Below are 19252 nucleotides of genomic sequence, written 5' to 3'. Positions count from 1 at the left end.
GCCAGTGCGGCTGGAACTACTGAGGCACTGTAAGTATGGGGGAGTATGACCCCATTTCTGTTTTTGAAAGATGACCCTTGATTGGGGGTGGCATGAGTGGAGCAGATGGTGGTGATGATTGCCAGGGGCATGGCAGACCAGGCCAGGAGGTGGTGAGCCGTGCTGGGCAGTCTTTCAGAGGTAGGAATGGAAAAGAGGAATCAAGGATGTCTTCCATTTCTGACTTAACAGAAGGACTTGAGAAGAGTGAGGCAGAAGCTGCCATCCTGTGCCAAAATCATCTGTGTTCTTGTCTGTCCCCTTTTGACAATCCCTGGGTAATGGGCTCAGAGATGGCAGAGAAGGTGGCTCTTGACCCAGGGTCCTGAACACCCAGCACCAGGTTTGGCCTATGGTTGGCACGCACTAAACGTTTGTTGAATGAACGAATGAAGCTCAAGTGGTAATTGGAATTGCTCTGGGGTGGGGCTGGTGGGAGGCAGGGAGGGGGACATCTGTCTTCTGGCTACCTTAGGATCTTGGTGGGGCCATTTGGGCAAAGGGTTACCCACTCCTTGTGCCTGGTGCTTGACATAGTGTTGCTGAGAGGACAGTGTGTGGGCTTCATAGTGCTGTCCCTGACTAGGGAACCGGGACCACAGATGTTAGAACACCTGTTTAACAAAGTGTGGTCCTGACACAGAATCACGTGGAGACATGTCAGACATGCAAAATCTGGAGCCTCCCCTCAGACCTGCTGAATGAGAAACTCCAGGGGTCGGGCCCAGTGATCTGTATTTTAACAAGCCCTCCAGGGGATTCTGAGGGTTATTTATGTGTAAGAGCACCCATTGTGATGATTTTCCAGATGATAAATTATGTACAACTCACTCTAGGCCCCTCCGGCCTCCTAGCCCCCTCTCTTTCCCCAGAGTCAAATCCATAATCCACTGCTCTTTCCCAGCCAGCTCTCGCCTGAGGTTGGCTTATCCTCTTCAAGACCTGGAACTGGGGGCCCTTCCTGAGTTGGGGGGGGCCACACAACAACTCCAGATTTCCAATTGGAATATTAGCTCCACCTGCAAATAGCACCGTGTGTGTGAGGTGATGTTCTTTTCTATTCTGATGCCTTTAGTTTGTGACATCTCTTACCTCCCAGGGGATATACCTGAGAAAAATACCTTCTCTAGCAGGTTAAGTGTTGGCTGCTGTTATTTGGATAGCCGTGGGGGGAAAAAAAGCAACAGGGAATTCTATTCAAATGTGTTTAAAATTGGGAAAGTCAGATTTTGGAAAGAACTGGGAAGTGCTTGGCTAGCTGGTGAATAATGTTTAATATTCTCTGCAGTGAAGGTCTGGGGCGTCCCTCAGCTTCACGGAGTGGTTGGCAGGAGGATTCCAGCCAGCAACTAACCTTTCTTCACAGATGTAGTATTTCCCTAAAAAGATGCTATAATTTAGATTTAACCTTTCAGGTGAATCCTAAGCAGAGAAGCCCTTTTGCCGTAGGTAAGTTGAACCTGTGAGTGTGCAGAGGATTCAGAATGAAAAGGTTTGCATAGAACAAGGCAGGGACAAAGGGGACGATCCTCCAGGTGGGGCTGCTGTCTCATTCACAGCTACTTCTGTTATTATGACTAGTATCACACTAGTCATAGCTTTCCAGTAAGACGTTCCAAGAGCTGGTATTCTCCCAGTACGGCGCGCCAGCCGGATCTTCCCTGATCGCTCGGTGCCTGTGCTCTGCTGGTTGTTCAGTCTTTCAGATACCCATCACAGCCACATTACCATGAGCCAAGGGTTCTACTAGGTGTCCTTTTTTTCCCTTAAGATTTTATTCATTTATTTGATAGAGAGAGAGCAGGCATACACATGCGCACAGAGGGAGTGGCAGAGGGAGAGGGAGAAGCAGGCTCCCCGCTGAGCAGGGAGCCCAACCCGGGGCTCGATCCCATGACTCTGGGATCATAACCTGAGCCAAAGGCAAGCGATTAACTGACTGCGCCCCCCAAGAGCCCCAGCTACTAGGTGTCTTGCATTGCCTCATTTAACTTCGTAGTAAACATTTGTGACCTTTGAGGCAGGTACTAGCTCTGTCTTTCTGGTTGAAAACATGGAGATTTTTTGAGAAATTAAGGAATTTGCCCAGAGGGACACAGCTAGAGCAAGTAAGTGGCAGAGCTAGAATCCTAATCTTGGTTTATCTGGTTCCAAAATGCGAAACTGCTTCAAGCAGCATGACTTTGGGTATCGGCTCAAGTCCCTGGGCTGGCTTAGCGTTCCTGCAAGCTGCCCATCTGTCTAGACCAGCGCTCTGTGTGTGGGCATTTAGAGTTACCTTCTCTCCTGGCCAGCTCCCGCTCTTCTCAGCAGGGCCAGCTCAAGTCTCACTTCCCCTGGGAAGCCCCTGCCCTAGATCCCAGGCCCCTCGTCCTCTGCTCCTCCTCTGGCCTCCCACGGTGATCTGTATGTCACTCTCATTATTATTATCAGATGACCAAGAAATGATCCCACTCACACGTCCCGTCCTCCCACTCCAGTCTGCTGGCCCCTTGAAGGCAAGGGTCGTTTCTAGTCTCTCCCTCTCTGATCAGTAATAGAAGGTTTTTTTGAATGAAGAGCTGAAAAGACCGAGATATTACCAAATACTTTCTTCAGACACATGAAAGAAGTAGACTTACTTTGTGTGGCTACAGAAAGGAGAGAGGTGAGGTCCAAGGATAACATTTTCAGAGAAACAGACTTCACCTTGACCTTGAGACAGTAGCTAGAGCTATCCAGGAAGGAAAGGGCTGCCTTGAGAATGTGAGATCCCCTCCAGGGAGTGTGTGCACAAAGGCAGGTATTTTAAGTGGGCCTTACTGCAATATGAGGGATGGCCAGACCAGAGCGGTGCTCCTCAAAATGAGAGTGGGATCACTGAGAGCACATGAACCATACGTATTGAATTATCTTTTCAGTTCTTTCGGTCTCCATGGCGGGCTCAAGGAGACGGTCTCCGTTTGGTTGCTAGTGTGTTGCTAATGCCTCTCTAATCTTAGAGAATGGACCACAGGCTCCAGCATCTGCCTGGGATTGAACCATGCTGTTTTGTTTTCCTTGAACTTACTTTTTTGGTTCACTTTTTATTTATGGCAAGTGATGCTGGTTTTTAAAATTTTATTTTAACTAAGACTAGGGAAAGTCCTTGGTAAATAAATTCATTTAAGTAAAAATAAACAGTGAATAGGGAGGTATTAAGTACTGTGGTTTTGCAGGAATGGCAAAAATCCTGAAGCCCATGTAAGACCACCAGGGTCCCTTTTAACTCCTCCTGGAGAGTAAGCACTTGCATCACTACCCAGTCCGTCCCCACGTTGCTGTTTTCATTGCTGGGAGTAATTTCAAAGCGGAAGTCTCAGCCCAAAGAGTGGCCTTTGCAATAGCTACAACCCCTTTTTCTCCTTCCATGTTTGTCCTTCTGGCCCTCTCATAGATCCTGTACCAGCTTTCTGGGAATCTGCGGAGACTATAATCAGCAACTTCCGAAGTGTTAACCACGGTGTGGTTTAGTAATGTATGATATGCTCTATATAAATCTACACATGCATATCATCTACATTTTATTTTTAAAATGAAAAATAGTTGATGCAATGAAAGAGATTTTATTATTTATTTATTTATTTATTTTTTAAAGATTTTATTTATTTATTTGACACAGAGAGATCACAAGTAGACAGAGAGGCAGGCAGAGAGAGAGAGGGAAGCAGGCTCCCTGCTGAGCAGAGCCCGATGCGGGACTCGATCCCAGGACCCTGAGATCATGACCTGAGCCGAAGGCAGAGGCTTAACCCACTGAGCCACCCAGGTGCCCCAAGATTTAAAAAAAAATACTTAATTTAGAGAGAGAGAGAGAGCACACCTGTGAATGAGTGGTTGGGGGACAGCCAGAGGGAGAGAGAAACCCAAGCAGACTCCTCACTGACCATGAGCCTAACATGAAGCTTGATCTCAGGATCCTGAGTTCACTACCTGAGCCCAAACCAAGAGTCAGATGCTTAACCAACTGTGCCACCCAGGTGCCCCAGTAATGAAGGAGATTTTAACAAGCAGTAATGTGCAGGGGATTACTTTTGACTCTATTCTATTAGACAAATAGGTTAATAACAACCTTCAAAGATTATATAGTACCTTACACTTTGCAAATTGCCTCCCCAGCCTTAGCTGCTTAAATGCTCCCAAGAATCCTGGTGGAGCTGGGAGTCAGAGAAAGTGTCATCATCCCCACTTGACACACAAGGGATCTGAAGGCCAGGCAAGGTGTGCCCTGGTTTAGGGTCCCCAAGTGATTGGTGAAAGAACCAATCAGAGGAGCTATGGGTCAGGGCCCTTCCTTGCCTAGCACTGCATGCATAATGCGCTCATTTCACAGATGGATAAACCAAGGCTAAGGGTTTTGCAGGGAAAGAGAAGATGAGGTTGGCCAGGCATTGGTTAATGAGGCAGAGGTATTCATTTTGGTACCAAGGGTACTTTGAGCAAGTTAAAGGGGGAGCTCAGACATGCTGCCGGACACTAGAGCCAGTGTGCCGTCACTTTGAAGTATGGGGAATGACTGACTGAGTGAATCATTCTGTCCCAGGGTGGAGGGGGAGTCCCAGGACCATTTGTATTGGGTCTTGTAGTATATGTGAGAGTTTGCAGTGGGAGAAGGTAGTAATGGGAGGAGGAAAACCGACACTTAATAGAAAACCTACCAAGGGTCATATATCTGTACATTTGTCACTGGATTTTTCCTAATAACCTAGTGAGGTGCTAGTGGTAATGATTAAGTGATGACATCAATTATTATTATCATATGCTGGGTTTGATGCTAAGAGCAGCCAATGAATTACCTCATTCAGTTCTTAAGGCACCCTTGGGAGGCGGGTGTTATCAACACTATTTCACAGATAAGGAAAGAAACGGCTTAACTAACTTCTCAAGTCACCCTGCTTCCAACATGGGTAAGCAGATCCTGTCTCAGGTGACCCATGGATGTGGTTTTTCCCCTTCAGAATTACTCTATTTCAGGGCTGGCAGCAGCCAAAGGTAGCTTCTAAGTCAGTGGGTTTCAACTGGCTCTCCCTGTTCTAAGAACTCACATTTACCACCTGCTTTGTGGTGGTTCTAAGGCAAAGCCCCAGGATAAACTCTTCGCCTTTGCTTAGTTGGCTGCTCTTATTCCCACCTGGCCTTCCTGCCCCAGTGAGCTCATCATTGGCCACTAAAACCTTCATTCAGCCTTGATCTCTGCCTAACTGCTTCCATTTCCACTGTGCCTTCTCTCGGTCCTGCCTTAGCCAGTTAGCCCCAGAACAATCTATGTCCTGTTTTGACTTCACAGCTTTACACTCAGGCTTTCCTCTCCATGCAGGAACCTCCCATCTTTGCCCTTTCCACCTGGCAAACTCTTATGTATACTTAAAGGCCCAATGCAAATGTTCCTGGGACTCTCCCTTTATCCTGAGGCAGAATTAGCCCCTCCCTCCCTCCTCTAGGTTCCCATTCCTCACCCAGCGTAACAGAGTAGATGTCTGTTACTCCTGCTTAGCATCTCTTCCCCTTTCTTCTGATAACATCATTGAGATTTTTCCTCTGGGGAATCATCCCCGAGCAATGGAGGGTATGTGACTGGCTCTGCATCATCTTGGTCACAGATTTTTAATTGAATACAGCATGATTCCAGGACTTATAGTGGACTGCAGTAGGGAGGCTGTCTTTCCCCTGGGATTATTATCAGCCAGGGTATTTTTGGTCTGTAGAAGGCCTGCCTGAGAGTGAAGCCAACACAGAGAGAGGAAAGCAGAGCCAAGAGATGAGGACACCAAGACCAGATCCTGAGGGCATCCTTAGAGTTCCTGGATCCAGCTATCCCTGAGGCCAACTTCTTCCTATTCCTTTATATTTTTTTTGATTAAAATGTTTGATCCTTTAAATTTTCCCTCCTCCCACTTACTATCATTTTTGCCTAAGCCAGTTTGAAGTATTTCTGTCACTTCAACTAGAGGAATCCTGACCAATAGCCGTAATAATTCTTGGTTTGCATTAATTGTACCTAGTAGACTGTGAGCCTTATCAAGGCACTTCTAGTCATCTTTTCAGCCTGTGACTAGAGAGTGCTAAGAACATGGCAGGTGTTCAAAAAACATTAGAAGAGCAAGTGAGTGAACGGGTGAATGAATGAATGAATTTGATTCTGCCAAGGACTATGAAGGAATACAAAAAAATACAAGAGATTATTCCTGCCTTCAAGGGGTTTATGGAATAAGTGAGGGAACACGCCCCATGAATGTGAGTGGCGATTGATGAACTAAGCAACAGTATAAAAGATGTCTGGAGGTAACTGTCTTGAGTAGATCCAAATGAGCAGTTTGGACAGATCTCAGGTGACCCCTGAAGGAAGAGCCTTGTCAACAAGACTTCTGAGAGTGGGTTTTTGCTGTGTGGCAAGAATAGCGGAAAGCATTCCAAGGGAGTGAGGACGGAATGGACAAAGGTGCCAAGGCAAGAATGCCCATGAGCTAGGAAGAGCTAGCTCCTGCTTCCCAGATTTCAGGAGCCTCCTTGTCCTATCACTGAGGCTAAATACATGAAAGGGTCCTACATAATGACCATTCACTGTTTTCATTTTTGTGCTTCTTATGAGGCTTTTCAAATAAATAAGTTGGGAGATCAGGAACAAAAAAGCCTTTGTCAGATCATGTATAAGCATTTTTTTGTTTTGGAAAATACAGTCGATGTTGTTGATATCTGAAGGCCCTCGCTGGCCACTGAATCACTCACCCACTCATATGACAGATGAGACAGTAAAGCCTCAGAGAGGTAGAGTGACAAGCCCAAAAACACACAGCTGATTAGCAGCAGAGTCAGGATCTGAACCTCTCCAACTCCCAGTACGATGGCTTTAGATTCCTTGGGAGGCAAAAAGTAGATAAATGAAGAAACCCATCACTGGCTAAGAGATTTTGTCCACTGCCTGGAGAAGGTTTCTGCAAGTGGAGAGGGGAATTAGAGAAAGGGCTGGACTGGCCTTGAATGCCAGCTGATTGGGTCAGACTTTATCCTCTGCATCATGGGCCCATTCGTGTCTCAGTGGACCACAAGAAAGAGCCTGAGTGATCACATGAACTCTCTTTGGGCTCCTGATCCACTTGGGGCAGCAGTCTGTTAGGAATTGAATTGTGTCCTCCCCAAATTCACAGGTTGAAGTCCTATCCCCCCAAAGATTAAAAAGTGATCTTATTTGGAAAGAGATCATAAAGTTAATATAAACGTAAGGGTGGGTCCTAATCCAGTATGACTGGTGTCCTTATGAAGCGGGGTCATTTGTACACAGACACACGCAGAGGGTAAGCATCATGTGAGCTCGAAGGCAGAGGTTGGGTGATACGGCTACAAGCTAAGCAACACTAAAGATTGCCAGCAAATCACCAGCATCTAGAGGAGAGGGATGGAACAGGGTCTCCTCACCACCCCCAGAAGGAACCAACCTGCTGACACCTTGATCTCAGACTTGTGGCCTCCAGAACTGTGAGACAACACATGTCTGCTGTTTACGTCCCCAGCGTGGTCCTTCGTTACGGCAGTACCAGCGTAGATGCTCACTCTGTTCATCAAGGCCCCAGCACGTGCTCTCTCTCCAGCCTTGTCTCTACCCCTGGTCACTTCCTGTCTGAGTTGTGGCCACACATACCTTCCCTCAGTTTTCCACAGTGTTCATGCACACACAGCCCTCACACTGCTGGGAATGCTCTCCCTTATCCCCGGGTTATGCCGAAACCTCCCCAGCCTTCTGGTTCTAGCTTATCCTTCTGGATACTTTTCATCTCTGTAGCCAACTGTGTGTCCGGGCCTGCCTGGCACTAGAGGAACGGTGGTGAACATAACGGATGGAAGCTTGAGAGGAGGCAAAGACCAGAAAGAGAAAGTAAATGAACAGCACCGATCTCAGGAATGGTAATGCAGTAGTAACAATAAAATAGGGTTTTGTGCTAGAGACCAGGGAGCCACTGAGGGTCAGGGAAGGCCTCATGCAGGTGAAACAACTCGACTGAAGTCTCAGTGACAGGAAGGACCCGTATGGTCAACTGATGCCCACTTCCATCTTCCTGGGGTGAGGTAACCCCCATTTCAGACTCTTGAGGTACCATGCATTTCTCCTTCATAGCCCCCACCACTGATGCAATTTTCTGTTTATTTACGTGATTATTTGATTATCACCTGAGGCCCCCACTGGGCTGTACACTCCACGAAGCAGGGAACATGACTCATTTTGCTTACCACTGCCTGGCGCAAAAGACCGCACTCAGTTAATATTTGTGGAATTACTGAATTACGTTCCAAGCAAGGGCGATGAATTCCAAATCCTGATTGGGGCAGCTTAGGTAGCAAGGAGTTACCCATACCTTTTGGGCCCTGGAACTAATTGAGGGAGTTCTTTTCAGGGGCAGCTTTGCTGGCAGCCTTCTGAGCAAGACCCAAGGACGTGCTGGAGGAGAGCAGGAAGCCAGAGGCAGGGATTTGGCATCTTGGGGATGGTGTCAGCTGCACGAGCTTGCCTCTCTCCCAGAGGAACCACAGTCCCAGGGCAGGGAGTTTGGATCCATCTGCAGTGTAGGGCTCTGCAAAGCCTGGAAATAGGTTCTGTTTGCTAAGCGGAATTTTCCAGCCCCCAGCCGAGAAGCCAGAGAAGCTGGCTCCTTGCTAATTTCATTTCCCTAGCTCCCCAGCTTGGCAAGGCCTTGCTTCTCTAGCTGCAGTCTCTTCGAGCTTCATACCCAGCTCCCCTAGCCAAAGAAAGAAAGCTGTGACTCACCAGAAATTTTCATTGCTGTTTTCTGGCCAAAAGAAAAAAAAAAAAGAAAAAGAAAATAGATATACATATATATGTGAAAGTTCTCACATCATGCCCTAGCTCAGCAGCTTCTGCCGGCTGCATAGACAGTGGGATGCAAGATGGGAAAAGCAGAAAGGCTGTTCAAGATGGGCCTTAGAGGAGAGAGCACCTACCGGGTTCACTGAGACATCTTCCAAAAGCGTGGCCACAATAGGCAGAAACGGCTGCTGGCACAGAGAACTGGGTCTTAGGTCAAAGGGGTCCTGTTCTCAAAAGGGACAAATAACCTCCTAAGAAAGGACGGTGGGTGTCCAGTTCTGCCCTGTGTGGTTTGGATGCTTCTTTGTGCGGTCGCTGTACAATCCAGATGGCCAGTGGGATGGTGACAGATAAGCTTGCCGAGGGCCCTCAACTCCCTACATCTGTCCCCTCCCCACTTTGCTTTCTGGGCTCCAGCCACATTGGCCTTTATTTAGTTCCTTAAATGCCCCAAACTCCCCTGCCCTGCTGTGAGCCTGTGCCTATTCTGTTCCCTCTGCTTGGGCCCTTCTCCCCCGAGCCACATCCCCTTTACCTGGCAATCCTCCCCCACACACTTTTCCTGTAGTGCCCAGCCTAAAGAGCTCTACTCAGGGATTACTTAGGGACCCCCAGGCCAGGTCCCCTTGTTACGGGCTCTCGTGGCACCATGCGATGTCCTCTCTAGCACTTTCGCAGGTGTAACTTGATACGCGTTTGCGGCGCTCCTTGAGGGGTGTCTGTCTCCCCCACTAAACTGTAAATTCTATGGAGGCAGGAACTGTGTCCGTGGTGCTCAAAATTGTGTCCCTAAGGTCTAGTTCGTATGAAATATTCAATAAAAATGTACTGAATGGATGAACGGCTGAAGGAATCACCATGTAGCTGTTTTCAGATGTTTAATCCCAAGGCTCATGGTACGGTTTAAGTAGCCAGGCCACAGGGGACAAGTGACCTGCAGAAAGCCACACAGGCAGTGTGGTGGACACCTACCCTCAAGTCCAGGCTTCTTTCTGTTTTGTCATGCTGGGTCCCATCTGTGGCTCTTGCCTCTTCTTCTTCTTCTTCTTCTTCTTCTTTTTAAAAAAGATTTTATTTATTTATTCGATAGAGAGATAGAGCACGAGCAGGCAGAGCAGCAGGCAGAGGGAAAGGGAGAAGCAGGTTCTCCACTGAGCAGAGAGCTGGATTCGGGGCTCCATCCCAGGACCCTGGGATCATGGCCTGAGCCGAAGGCAGCTGTTTAACCGACTGGGCCACCAGGCGCCCCTTGCCTCTTCTTTCTGATATGCTGAGAGCCTGATGTCATTGTGGCCAAGAGCACAAGTGGCAGCTTTCCATGGAGTGGTCAGTTCTGCCCCTGACCCTGGCTATAGACAGCCCTGTTCACCCCAGCCTTTTAGTCTACAAATGAGCTGCCCCATACCAAGGGAGCCAGGGCTGGACGAAGGTGAGCGGAGTAGAACGAGCAGTCTCCCATGCTGGGATAGACCAAGAGGATGGGCGCGCTGGTTGAATGGCAGGCCTGGGCAGCATCTCTGCAGAGAAGGATGAGCTAGCCCATTGTCCCCGTCCTAGACAACAAGGGAGGGGAGGAGCCCAGCCCGGCCCCGTCCCTCCAGCTGCAGCCTGGCCAGGCCTCCCAAGGATTTGCCTCTTCTGCCACATGGTCCTGCACATTTGTGAAGAGATCCGTGTCATTCCGTGGTTTCAAATACCACCCGAGTGCTTGCTGCTAGTTTCCCCATTTGTTTCTCTAGCCCAGATATCACCATCTGGGTGTTCCTGAAGCCCTTTAGACTTGTCACGTTCAAACAGAGCTCCTCTCCTTCCCTCCCTACCTCACCACTGCCCTGCTTCCCCTCAGCTTCGCAGATGCCACCCTGTTCTTCCAGGTGCCCAGCCCAGGAAACTTGGGATTCGTCATGGAATCACACCCATCCCAAACCCCATCCTCTCAATCTCCAGGGCCAGTCTGTTCACTACATAGATATTTCTCAAATCCCTCAACTTCCCTTTTGGCCCCTTTAAGCCTGTTCTGCACAGAGCAGTCTGCAAATGTAGTTTTACCCTGTCACTCCCCTGATCTAGACTCTTTGATGGTTCCCCACTGACTTAAGAACAGAGCTCAAACTCTCTAATGGGACTTCTAAAGGCCCTTGGCTATGTGGCTTCTTCCTAATTCTCCAACCTCATTTGTCACTCCCACCTCCAGCCCAGAATACCATGCTCAAGCGCCCCCTTGACTACGTTCTGTTCACCCATGTACTCTCTCTGGCATTCCTCTGGGCCTTTGTTCACCGTATTTCTCCATCTAGAAAGCTCTGCCCTTTCAAACTCCTTTGCAGCCTTTATTTCTTAGTCTAGAAAGTACTTCCTCTGAGAAGCCATCCACCACCTTGCCACCAAATGCGGGTAAGGGAGCCCTGCTCTGCTCTCATCACTCCGTTCAGGAAGCTGTATCATCATCTTCTGTGTGTCCCCCTCACTTCAGTGAGTGGAAGACATGTGGGAGCAGGGTCTTGCCTGCTGTGGTCCCTGCTGCATGCACACACGTGCACACACACACAGTGAGTGAGTGAAGCCTGAGAGGACTGAGGCCCTCATCTTTCCAGCAGCTGCTCACTCTAGCTTGATGAGTCCTTGGTTGCTTTCAGGTAGTTTTGTCCCCCATTTATGTCTTTCTCTTACTGACTCTCTCTGACCAGGTGACCTAATTTAATGGTCCCCAAGCCATCCCAGCGCTTCTGTACCCTTTCAAGATCACTCGTCTTCTTTCTCCTCTGCCTGAAATTCACCTTCTGGCTGTGACTTCCATAAATTTTGTACATTTAATTCCCCAGTGCTCCTTCCCCGATTTAATTCCCCAATGCTGTTCAATTCTTGCATCCCAGACTGAGCTAAGTCCCTGAAGTAATTTAAGTAACAGCTCAATTATCTCATCTCTCCTTTAATCTTTCCATTTCTATCAGCACCTAGGACGCAGTGAAAAATGGGATGTGTCAAGTGTTTTCTGCCCAAACCTGCTTCTCCCTTGCAGTTCTTATCTCAGTCTGTGTCATCAGCTTCCACCCCGTTGCTTGAGATCCAAAGCTTGGAATCACTATCCGTTCCTCCCTCCTCCTCCTTCCTTTCTATTTCCAGGAGGTCTCCAAGATTATCTGCTCTTCTCTTGAGGTATCTCTCAAGTCCAGCCTTCTCTGGCCATACTGCCACCCACCCAGAATCTCAACATCTCTCTTCTCCTGGACTAAACAATTCCTTTCTGGTCCTCCCTCTAGCTCCATGCCTATGCCTACACCCATCCATCCTCCCATCCACTCATCCATCTATCAGTCCACTCATCTATCCACCCATCTACTCGTTCACCTAACCACCCACCCATCTATCCATCCATCCATCCATCCATCCATCCATCCATCCATCCACTCACCCATCTACCCATCCATCTACCCACTAATCCCTCCACTCACCCATCTATCCACCCATCCCATTCACTTACTCATCTGTTTATCCATCCATCCATCTATCCATCCATCCTGCAGTCTGCACTCAGTGATCTAAACACACATTGATTAGATCATACCTTTGCTTAAGTAACTTCCATGACTCCTCACTGCCTGTAGCAGGCATTCTTAGCCCTGGTTGCACATTAGAATCTTATAGAAAATGTTTTAAAAAATGCTAATACTAAGGCTCTACACCTAGAGATTTTGATTTAATTGTTCTTGGATTGGACCTGTGTCTTGATGTTTTCTTAGCTCCTCAGGTGATTCTAGTATGCAATCTAGTGCAGAACCATGTGGCTTAGAGACTAAGTTCCAAGCTCATTAGCCTGGCATTCATTGCCCCCTATAATCAAGCCCTTAATCTGTCTCTCCAGCTTCATGTCTTTCCAGTCTTCCCCTAACATATTTGAAGGTCTAGCTCTACTGAGCTATCATCTGTCTTTTATGCCTGCTGCCCTCTGTCTACAATTCTATCTCTCTCCGCCCCTCTGTTTGGAAAACTCCTACCTGTTCTTCAAGACCCAGCACAAATATGTACTTTTCTCATGGGTCTCTCTTCCATAGTATCCACTATGAGTCAGGCACGTTGCTGGGTGCTGGATGTGTGCCCGGAACAGAACAGTCCCTCCTGTGAAAGAACTTACAGGAGGATGAAGGGTGGGGATGGAAACTCTTTAAGGAAAATGTTCTCTGAATGTGTTAGAACACCCAGAGGGCTGGTTAGAGAGAACATGGATGCTGGGCCGAGCCCTAGGATTTCTTATTAAATTGGCCTGTGATGGCCCTAAGAACTCGCATTTCCAGCAGGTTCTCAACTGATGCCAGTGTTACTGGTTTGGGTACACAGTTTGAGGACCCACGCCTTAGCGTGTGGTCACAGGCATGCTGAGGAGGTGTCTTTGAAGGTGAGACTGAAAGGAAGAGAAGGAGGCAATCAGGAGAAGGGCTGGGGCTCATGAATTCCAGATGGAGGGAATAGCATGTGTGAGGGCCCCAGGTGGGAGGGAACCTGGCACAAAGGAAAGGGGCCTGTGTGCCTGGGATGTGGAGAGCACAGGAGGAGAGCGGTGCTTCTCCAACTTCTCAAGCAGAACTGATGTTCTGCATGTGTCTATTATAGCACTTTATCACCTCCCACTGTAATCCTTTCTTCTGCCTCAGCCACTTGGGAAGGAGCCCCTCTGAGGCACATCTGTGTCACTGTCACCCACAGCCCCCTGAGACCTTTCAGAGGAAATGCTGGGGGATTTGGGCAGGGTGGTTATATTTTAGTGTTCTAGCTTTTTCTCTAGGCTATAAGCAAGGAGCGGTTCGTTCATTGTTTCTATGGCACAGCCTGTCCCTTCCCTTTTCTTTAGGCATTTTCCACCATAACCATCCTCTAAACCAAATTCCCTTGTCCCCAGTTCCTGCTACCTACATAGAATTTTGGTTCATTTGGTGACAGCAAGAAAATTTCTGTAAGTTAGGAGGCCCCTCCTCACCTGTCCTACCCAAGCTCCGGAGTTGAGGTGGGATGTGGGGCATGGGGGTGCTACAGGTGCCCAGAGGCTGTCAGGGCTGTACCCCTAGCACATCCCTTCAGCTGTGGGAGGAAGATGTGGACATAGTGAGAGTCAGCAGAATTCCCTCCCTCAAAAATGCTGCTAGTGGGTGGCTGAGCGTGTCCGTGATCAGCCCTTGGAGGTGGCCCACCTTGAGGGCATGAGGGGAGCAGTGCAGGTCGGGGGGGGGGTACTTTGGAGACCACCACCCTCAGGAGGCCCTCTCCTCCACATCCTGCCTATCAACCATCTCCTTCCCACCCTGGGAAGCAGAGTGAGGGAGGAATCAGGTTTAGGGGGCAAGAACCACCACGTGTGGGAATGTGAGAGTATGGGTTTGATTTTGGTTTCTAATTACCCTTCCCTCTTTCTTCCTGGAGAATAGGATGTATATACCCTCTACTGTGGATGGCAGAGGGGCTTTGGGAAAGCATAGACAAGAGAGGGATAACACCCCAGCTAATTTTTCAAAAACATCCCTTTTCTCAAGCCTTGGGAAAGTATGGTAGGTAGATCTCTGGTTCTCAGACTTTAGCATGAATCAGAATCCCTAAGAGGGTGTGTTAGAACCCAGACTGCCACCTCTAGAGTTTGTGATTAGCAGGTCTGGAGTGGGGTTTGAGAATCTGCATTTCTAACAAGATTCCCGGTGATGTAGCAGCTGGTCTGAGGACCACACTCTGAGAACCCCTGCTTTAGCACAACAGCCATCTTACTGGATGCTAAGAATCTCTCAATTGTTACAGGGGAAAGGTTATTTGTCTTATATGTACTTTACCTGAGCATCCCATTTAGGAAGATGAGTTAACATCCTCCTAAATATAGAACCTGAAACCCTCTGAGCCCCCAGTTCCATGGAGAGACAAAGACATGTGTTTCCAAGAGGCCATGAGACAAAATCTGGCCCTGGGAGAGGACAGAAGGGTTCAGGGAGGCAGGGAAGGAAAACCTTTTTGTTTTTCCACTGCATAATTTTAGAACTAATACAAGTATTTTAATCACAATTGGTTGAGTATTTCTTAGCCTCAGGGAAGGCAGCTTCTGCCCAGAAGGAAGTGACGCACATAGCAAATGCCACGTGTGGTAGGAGAGGAGAATGGGATAGGCTTTAGAGCCCAAAGTACTGGATTTGGCCCCAACACTGCTCTGGGACCTTTGAGGGGGATTGCTTTACCAGCCGTGAATGTGTTCTAAAGAAACTGAGCTCGAAAGGGTCATGAGGGTCAAAGGAGCTATGGTGGATGACAATGCAGAACACTGTGTGGGTGACAGTTCCAGTGAAGCCAACCTGAGCTGCCTTGGTTTCCACAGGAAGGACCAGTACCTCCTCTCGCCCGTGAACTGTTGGTATCTGGTCCTGCATCAGACCAGGCGGGAGAGTCGAGATCATGCCACCCTCAATGACATCTTCATGAACAACGTCATCGTCCGCCTCTCACAGATCAGCGAGGATGTCATCAGACTCTTCAAAAAGGTGGGCAAGCGGGCCACTCTACCTGCTTATCTCTGCCCCAGGCTGACCATGACAAAATTGCCAGCCAGATATGGTTTGGGGGCATAGGACCAGGAGGGTATGTGTGTTGTAGGGTTCAAGGGCCAAGGCTAGATGTGGTATCCCAGACTAGTCTGAATCTGAATCTGAATCTGAGTCTGAGTCTGAATCCTAGATATGGCTGGTGGCCTCAGCTTCAGCCACCACCCGCACAAAAATAAAAATTTCTGCACGGTTGGCAAGTACCACATGTTCATTATAGGAAATTTGGAAAGATGGACATGAGCACACACAAAAATTAAAATCACCGGGAATGTTATCACTGCAATCATCACTTTGGTGCCATAGGGATTTCTTTTTCTTTTTTTTTTTTAATTTTTTAAAAAATTTTTTATAAACATATAATATATTTTTATCCCCAGAGGTACAGGTCTGTGAATCGCCAGGTTTATACACTTCACAGCACTCACCATAGCACATACCCTCCCCAATGTCCATAACCCCTCTCCCCCTCTCCCAACCCCCCTCCCCCCAGCAACCCTCAGTTTGTTTTGTGAGATTAAGAGTCACTTATGGTTTGTCTCCCTCCCAATCCCATCTTGTTTCATTTATTCTTCTCCTACCCCCTTAACCCCCCATGTTGTATCTCCACTTCTCATATCAGGGAGATCATATGATAGTTGTCTTTCTCTGATTGACTTATTTCGCTAAGCATGATACCCTCTAGTTCCATCCACGTCGTCGCAAATGGCAAGATTTCACTTCTTTTGATGGCTGCATAGTATTCTATTGTGTATATATACCACATCTTCTTTATCCATTCATCTGTTGATGGACATCTGGGTTCTTTCCATAGTTTGGCTATTGTAGACATTGCTGCTATAAACATTCAGGTGCACGTGCCCCTTTGGATCACTACGTTTGTATCTTTAGGGTAAATACCCAATAGTGCAATTGCTGGGTCATAGGGTAGTTCTATTTTCAACATTTTGAGGAATCTCCATGCTGTTTTCCAGAGTGGTTGCACCAGCTTGCCATAGGGATTTCTTTATACAAACATAGGCAAATACATTTTCTGTTAAGTTCTCATATGTATTTGTTTTCCAGAATACATTTCCCGAATGAGATGAGACTGCATATATGATTTTACTCTTTGTTTGTCATATGATAAATTATTTAGCACTGCATCACAAAATTTTTGCATTCCAGTAAATTTATTTCTATGTCATTTTTTTAATGATTCTGTAGTATTTCCTGATACAGCTTACTGTAATTTGTTTAATCAATCTTTTATTGTTGATCAGTCAGCTTATTTCCATTATTTTACTCTTCTAAATAACACTGTGGTGAGCTGCTTTGTATGTTTGCTTTTGTCACATTCACTGCCATTATCTTATGGTTAGTTTCAGCAACAGGACTTTTTGGGTCAAAAGTTTGCTCATTTTTGAGGTTTTTAACAAAGTGCATGGTTGCTTTCAGGAGGTTTTACTCCTATAAATGCCCAGAAGGCCAGTGCACAGGGAGCAGTCACTTGTATGTGCCCTGAGATGTCTGTGTCCCAAGCTCCTTGCACAGTGCCTGGCAAACAGTAGACGCTGTGGAAATGTTTGTAGAACCGAACCCACCTCTGCGGACTTTAGTTTCCTCCTCTGCAAAATGGGCTCGTCCTCTAGCCTCTGTGAGCCTCCTCTTCTGTGTCGGTCAGAAGGAGTTAAGATCAGCTACTTCCCAGGGACAGTGTGAGGGTTGAAGGAAACCGCACTGGTGTGAAGGAGGGGGGGGTGTTATTGAGGGAGTGGCTCAGGGTGTGGTCTTTGGGTCGAGAGTTCTTAAATTTCTGGATTCATGATCCTGGTTCCATCGTTTATTAGCTGGGTGTCTGGGCATTGTTACTTTAACTCTGTGTCTCAGTTTCTTCATTTGTGAGATGGGGATAAAAAGACCCACAGGGCAGTGGGGAGGTTTAAGAAGGTGTTAACCCCAAAAAGTAAGGCATGGAGAATGAGTGTTCAGGCAAGTTGGCTACCATTGTACCAACCAGTCCATAAGACTGCTACTACTAAAATTATCGAGGTCGTCTGTTCTTTCCAGGCGCCAATTTTAGGGATTGGTTGACCTGGGATTGCTAGAAGCACGGGGAAGAGGACAAGTTGATTTGAAATGTAATAATCTGTCTGTGGTCTGTATTTGGATTGTCCACTTGGAGGATGACTTCTACAGTGGAACTATAATCACAGGCTCGTTCCCTCCCACTGCACAATTTGCGCTGGTCCCCTCCCGGGGCCGTGTTTATGAAACGTCGTCCAAGTTGAATATTTGTGTAAGCAAACATAATTAGAAAGGTAAATACAGGGCAATAAAGAAAAAAACCATGGTGGTTTGCAAAGCCAGGCTGAGGTGATTCTGGTCACTCACTCTGGTCCTGAGCTCCCGCCTGAGGCTGCTGTCACATCTTTTTCCTGGGTGGAGTGACTCGCAGAGAAAGGGTCATCAGGGCCGTTAGGAAATGAAGGGTCTTTTTCCTGACTGAGCCCTGGGACAAGTGAGATAAATCTTTTCAGTTCTCATTTAGGCTGACAGCAGCATCATTGGTGATGGAGGTTAACAGGGTAGAAAATAATGAAAAAAGGTCGGCAGCTGAGCTTCTGGCTGCCTCGTTACCAGGCCACAGCTGGGAGAGGAACAAAGGAAGCGACCTGGCCCCTGTGGGCTGGGAGAGAGCTGGGGATGGGCCTGGCTGGCTGTCTTAACATAGTGCCGTCCCTTTGTGTCACATCAGTGATAGATAATCTCGGCACTGAGGCTGCCCTCCTTCTGTACTAATAGATCCCACAGACCTTGGTACAACGAGGGGGCCAGCCCCTGGTCAGAGTGGGGGGGGGGACTCGTCAGTCACCCCATTCTATAGATGAGGAGGTCTAGCCCACAAACCTGCAAGAGAACCCAGACTTGTCCATTTTTGGCCTGTGGTCACCACCAGCAGGACTCAGTATGGCTGGGTTTTGGGAGTTTGTTCCAGAACTGCCCCTCACTGACTCGTGAACCTGGGCAAGTCTCTGAGCCCTCTGAGCCTCTACGTTTACATCTGGGAAATGGAGGTGGTGACAGTGCCCACTTCAGGGGGCTGCTTGGAAGAGCCGAGGTAGGCCAAGTGTCCAGCACAGGCCTGGCATCCAGCAGGTACTCATTCAATGGCGGCTCAATCTTGATCTTAAAGAATTGGACCACCTTCCCATTCCTGAGCTGGGTCCTAGCACTCGGGTGGGTGTTCCCACCAACTCATGCTCTGCAGGAGGTGGGAGTAGCTTCAAGGCCTGGTGTCCTTCCTGGGCTTGGGACTGGGGCAGTGACTCTGCCTGCTGGCTTCTCCCAGACTCAGGATGCTCTTTGACTTCTTAACTTACTTCCGCACGATGCTCCAGTCCCCCTTTCACAGTGCAGTCTCCTCTGATGACTAGAGGCAGCACTTCAAATTCTGTAAGCCATCCCAGCATTCCTGTGGATGGGTGGACAAGTGCTTGCGGGTGGCCCTTGCTTTAAGTGTCAGATAAAGATCTGTCATAGCAAAAGGAACTGGCTGAGACCTTAGAGACCATCCTAGTGGTCAGGGCTCTTATGGTGGCCAACAACAGAAACCTGGCTCAGCTGGCTTGAAGGAAGAAAGGCACTTAACCTCCAGAACCAAGTCTGGCCTCAGGCGTTGGGGCTTCAGGGGCACAAAAGAACTTCATTTCTTTGCAACTGTGCTCTGATTTTCTCTGTTTTCTAATATTTTTTTTTTGCCGTGGGGTGAAGGGCTCTCTTGTAGTCTCTCTCCATGTGGTCATGGAGACAACCATGTCCTCTCTCCATG

General features: G+C 48.0%; 1 protein-coding gene across 6 annotated transcripts in view; it reads left to right on the top strand.

Moving 5' to 3' along the window:
* The window catches only part of SRGAP3 (SLIT-ROBO Rho GTPase activating protein 3), a 252163-nt gene that overhangs the window by 125361 nt on the left and 107550 nt on the right, over positions 1-19252 (top strand). For all 6 annotated transcript variants that reach the window (XM_032841606.1, XM_032841605.1, XM_032841604.1 and 3 more), the window contains exon 3: positions 15219-15381. In XM_032841606.1, coding sequence (XP_032697497.1) covers positions 15219-15381 — 163 coding nt within the window. The remainder of the gene's footprint in view (positions 1-15218; positions 15382-19252) is intronic.

The sequence above is a fragment of the Lontra canadensis genome, unplaced genomic scaffold (assembly GCF_010015895.1).
Source record: "Lontra canadensis isolate GAN:19392208 unplaced genomic scaffold, GSC_riverotter_1.0 scaffold124, whole genome shotgun sequence".
Classification (NCBI taxonomy): Eukaryota; Metazoa; Chordata; class Mammalia; order Carnivora; family Mustelidae; genus Lontra; species Lontra canadensis.
Note: the sequence above shows the minus strand (reverse complement) of the source record. Positions and strands in the feature narration are given on the sequence as shown.